At 34.2% G+C, this 5,529-nt stretch overlaps 1 protein-coding gene across 1 annotated transcript in view; it reads left to right on the forward strand.

Moving 5' to 3' along the window:
* Window positions 1–5,529, forward strand: part of LOC119568206 (metalloreductase STEAP3-like) — a 24,510-nt gene that overhangs the window by 8,296 nt on the left and 10,685 nt on the right. The window contains exons 6-9 of the mRNA XM_037916635.1: window positions 7–137; window positions 1,137–1,264; window positions 1,602–1,683; window positions 2,070–2,278. Coding sequence (XP_037772563.1) covers window positions 7–137; window positions 1,137–1,264; window positions 1,602–1,683; window positions 2,070–2,278 — 550 coding nt within the window. The remainder of the gene's footprint in view (window positions 1–6; window positions 138–1,136; window positions 1,265–1,601; window positions 1,684–2,069; window positions 2,279–5,529) is intronic.

The following is a 5,529-nucleotide window of genomic DNA, read 5'->3' on the forward strand; positions in this document are numbered from 1 at the left end:
AAACAGGAGACAAATATGCCCGAATCTGGACAGTACGGACTGGAATTGGAATCGATTCCAGACATTCCCGTTAAAGAATGGAATGCTGGCCTTCGCTCTTTCGGGAACCGCCATGTTGCTGCTCTGCTATGTGCCAGGTAGGTGGGAGGGTGAGGGGCAGGGGGGGAGGGAGGGAGGGGAAGGGGGGACGAGGAGGGGGTAGGTCTGTATCTTTGAGGATTTTTTTTTTTTTTTTTTTTTTTTTTTTTTTGTGTGTTTGTGTGTGTGTGTGTGTGTGTGTGTGTGTGTGTGCTTGTATCAGTTTTGTCATGAATCAGTATATTTAATCATTCTAAGTTGCCTTGAAAGTTAAAGCTGCAATCCTGATATTTTCTGTTGCAATGCTAGAATTGCAACTGAAAGCAAAGCCTAAACATTGAGATATTATCGTAAAACATTTCCTTTTCTAGTTATTATCCATACTCTTGTAAATAGAGTGAAATCAAGCATAGATAGATGTAAACTAGAGTCAATTAATTTCCTTCCTTTTCAATATGGGTTAGCATACGACTTAATATAGGATGATCGAATATTAAAACATCTGATTAAGCAGATACACAAAAAATATGAACAGGAATTAATATGAATAACAAAAGAAATGAAGTGAATTACCATTGCTACCTCACTTTCGTCGCTTCCAATCCACCAACGCGCCACAGCTACGAAAAATTTGCATAAAGAAATAAGCACACCATCCCTCCCTCTCTCTCAGGTTCAGTCGCGGTCTGAACTTTTTGTATCAAACACGCATCGAATACCGTTTCGAATACCTGAGGAATGTGACGTTCGTTGTGTAGGTTCGGAGCGTTCCGAGGCTTCACTCGAGCCACGACTTTTGTCCGCGAATATACCATAATTCGATTAAGTTACACAACGAAATGAGCACACCATCCCTCCCTCTCTCTCAGGTTCAGTCGCGGTCTGAACTTTTTGTATCAAACACGCATCGAATACCGTTTCGAATACCTGAGGAATGTGACGTTCGTTGTGTAGGTTCGGAGCGTTTCGAAGCTTCACTCGAGCCACGACTTTTGTCCGCGAATGTACCATAATTCGCACAACTACATGAACACTCACTCCCTCTCTCTCTCTTTCAGGCACCATAGCGGGTTACCTGCAGCTGTACAGAGGCACTAAGTACTCCGCCTTTCCCAGCTGGCTCGATAGATGGCTTAAGTCTCGGAAACAGATGGGCTTGCTGGCGCTCCTCATGGGATCCATGCACGTAAGTTGATAATGGTGGATATGTAATATATATATATTTTTTTTTCTCTCTCTTTTTTTTCTTTTTTTTTTTTTTGTCTAGCGAGGTAGTTTTTATAGTACAGTGGATAATTTGATTTTTTTCTGCTGTTTCAGCTCTATGGTTAAGATTGTAATATAATAAGGATAACAGTAATAAAATCATAATGATGGCATTAATGAATATGATGATGATAATGATAACACAAACAGTGATGATAACACTTTTTAGTTATACAAGAGATAACTAAAATGCAAACTTCAAAACTTCAAACTTAAAAAAAATATATGTAGATATATACAATATATATTTTTTACAGGGTTGTATGGCTGTCTTCACTCAAATGGACGAAGGAATGGCTGAACCCGCTCTTTGGTCTCAGCAGCTCTTCCTTGCTCTCGGTGTGTGATTCTGTACTTCTTTTCAAGTTATGATTTATTTTACTGTTTTGATAATTGTAAATAATGGTAACTTAACCTGTCCTTTTTCGCTTTCCTTTCATCCTTTCCCTTTTGCTGCCTATCTTTCTAACTGTCTTTATCATTCTCTCACTCTGTCACGGTCTCTCTCTCTCTCTCTCTCTCTCTCTCTCTCTTTCTTTCTTTCTTTCTTTTTTTCTTTCTTTCTTTCTTTCTTTCTTTCTCTCTCTCTCTCTCTTTCTGTATCTATCTATCTCAGGCTCACACCATTCCCTCTCTTATATTTTTCTCCCTCTCTCTCTCACCCTTTCTCACCCTCATCCATCTCTCTCATTTATTTTTCCTCTAACCCTCCTTCCTCCTTTCAGGCATAGTCCTACTAGGAGTCCTGGCAGTGCTAGGCATCTCCTCGCTTCCCTCAGTCACCGCAGGACTCACCTGGAGGGAATTCAGCTTCCTACAGCGTTATTTAGGATGGCTTTCGGTCCTCCTCGTCACCGGTCACGCCTTCTTCAAGGGATACAAGAAGTTGTTGGTACCGCGTTTCGAGTGCGCTGTTCTGCCGTCCGAAACACAGGCAAGTGATTCGAGATTCGTTTCATTTTCACGATTAGGTGGATTGAATGATTAACTGGTGACTGATTGGTCGAGTGAAATGACATAACTGGGTTGATAAATAGACAATTAAAATGGGTATTATATAAGAAATCCGTCGCATTTCCTGAAGTGGATGGTGAGTTATATTTGTCGTTCTGTCCGAAACACAGGCAAGTGATTCGAGATTTGCTTCATAGGAACAGCTTGGGGAGGGTGGAGGTGAACAACTAGTGACTGAATGGTCGAATGGATTGATTTAATTGGCTGATAGGAAATTAAAGTGTGGGTAAGATGATATATATCCATAGTTTTTAAATTGTCGTTCTACTGTCTGATACATAAACACACAAGAGATTCGGAACTGTTTCATTTTCACAGCTAGGTGGATTGAATGATAAACTAGTGGCTGACTGATTGAGCGGATGGAGTTAGCTGGATTGATACATGGAAGATTGAAATTAGATATATTATACCCTTCGTTGTTTCTTTAAGTGGACGAGGCGTTAAGTAATTACTCGTTCGTCGTTTTGCGATTCGAACAGATAGTGAAACAGAGGCAGGTGATTCGAGACTGTTTCGGCTTCACTCGTTCACCTTTTGGGGTTGGATGGTTGATTAGGACTGATGTTTAGGATAGATGATTAATTGGTTAGAGGATTGATGTGAATAGATAAATACATTGGATTACAAAAGTATTTTGGATACCCATCACTTTAGATATGTAGATAAAGAAAAGGTGAATTAAAGCGTTGCAGCAGTTTCTTTTTTTTTTCTTCTTCTTTTTTCTTTTTTTCTGCTGTCCGAATTACAAGTAGACAAACAAGACAGACGCGGTGGGAGAAGAGATATCGACTGAACAGTTGACTTAATTGTGAACAGAATAGAAAATTAATTATATATATATCCGTTTTCATTTCTTTGGGCTGAATGACTGATTATGAATTAATATAAGTATAGTGGCAATTATTCATATGAAAGTTCAAATGTGTCATTTTATTCGGAACACAAGCAAAAAAAAAAAAAAAAGAGTCGAACCAGTATTTTTTCAACTATCGATATGATAGGATAAATGAATTGTGAATTAAATAGAAAGATGATATATATATTTGTCTCAATTTCTTTGGGGCAAGAAAACGATTTGTGAGTGGAAGAATTAATTATTTTAGTTTCCGTTTCTCTTGTGCCGCTTTTTATCAAAGGAGAAGAAAGAGGAGTCAGTGAGTGATTGGTTAGATTCATTTTTCTTCATTTTTAAATTTAGAATAACGTTAGCGTTAGTGATCGATTAATGAACAAATGGCAGGTTAAATGTAGATTTTTTATTCATATATATATTTTTTTTTTCTTTTTTTTTTATGCATTGTCCGATGGCTCTTCGCACGGGAAGCTTTTTTTATGAACAAATGTCCTTTGAGGCAAAAGAAATGTTGACAATTCACTAAATATTCGGACCATAATATAATTTTTGTAACCCAATACAAAGATGATTGTAAGAGAATCTCTACATTTTCCGTCTATATCATGCAGTAGAAGCATTAATATTATGAGTAGTAATCAGTAATCATCATCAGTAGTTATTATTAGTAATAATTTTAGTAATCATTATTGGCAGGCTGTCCATTATGGTGACTCGTTCTGAAGGAAACAAAATTTTCCTTAAATAGATATACTAACATCAAGTTCAAAATCATCTTGAATTAGGCCATATATATGCGTTATATCTTATCACAGTCCGATAAGTAATAGATGGCAAACGTATATATCAAAAACATTTGCTTGTTATAATATTCTTATTTACCAATCGATATTATCCGCAGTACACAATGGCTTATTATATAATCGATATATTATTAGAACACACGAAAAAAAATATTGTTTATATAATTGACACAAGCAGCAGAATATAACAGATATATCAGTAGAACACACGAGAATGAAAATATGCTTGTTATATGATTTATTTATCATATTTATATAACTGACACAAGCGGCAGAATATACAAATGGTATGTCTGTAGAAAACACGAGAAAAATGATTATGTTTGATATATGAGCTAAGTATATTACTTATATAAATGACAAAATATGTTGAACGCAAGAGTTAGGGCAAAATCTATGATGATAATAATAATGATGATGATGTTAAGGGTAATGGTAATAATAAGGATAATAACAGTGATGATGATGATGATGATAATGATGATAACCATTATGATAATAATGATAGTCGTAATGACAATGTTAGTGAAAATAATGATAATGGTGAAAATGATAATAATGATAACAGTAATGAGAATAATGATAATAAAGATTATTATTATAATACTAGTAGTGCTAATGATAATAGTAATGAGAAGAAGTATGATAATGAAAATAACAATAATTATAACAATAGTAGTAATAATGATAATATCAGTAACAGTAATAATAATACTGATAATAATCGTAATGATAATATAGACAATAATAATTCAGATGATGATGATGATAATAATGATAATAATAAGAACAATGGTAATAGTAATGATATTATAATAACGATAATGATGATAATGATAACAATAATAATGGTATTCTTAATAATAATCATGATAATAATTATATTGATTATAATGATTATTATTAATATAAGTATAATAATAATTAAAATGATATGTTTTTATAAATCTTATAATAATGATGCTCCTACTAATGATAATATATTATTATAAATATTATCAAAATGATAATAATAATAACAGCTATAGTAAATAAATAAGGTATTAAATAAAAAAGAACCACAGGCTTCTAATTGGCTATATACACACGAAACCCTCAACTAATGGTGCTCAGATATCCGACATTGAGGGTTGTCGGTAATGATCAGCTGTGTGCCATATCCCCTAATAAGACTGACTGATATGGCGTGGTAGTTTCTGGTCTCTGTGTATGACATATACTGTGGGTTCTTAGAATATGTTTTTTTTTTTTCAATGGTGTTCGTCTGTGTGTGTTTGTTGGTCTCTTATTTGCGTTGAGCTGGATTTTTGTGTGCGTGTCAGGTGTTTGTATCTTTCGCTGTCTCTGTCTGGTTGCGTCTCTGTACTTATATATATCTGTATCCATCTAACTATCTATCTATCTTTATATGTGTGTGTGTGAATATATATATATATATATATATATATATATATATATATATATATATATATATATATATGATATATGTATGATATATGTAAATTTATCTCC

Source organism: Penaeus monodon, chromosome 43 (assembly GCF_015228065.2).
Source record: "Penaeus monodon isolate SGIC_2016 chromosome 43, NSTDA_Pmon_1, whole genome shotgun sequence".
NCBI classification, from domain to species: Eukaryota; Metazoa; Arthropoda; class Malacostraca; order Decapoda; family Penaeidae; genus Penaeus; species Penaeus monodon.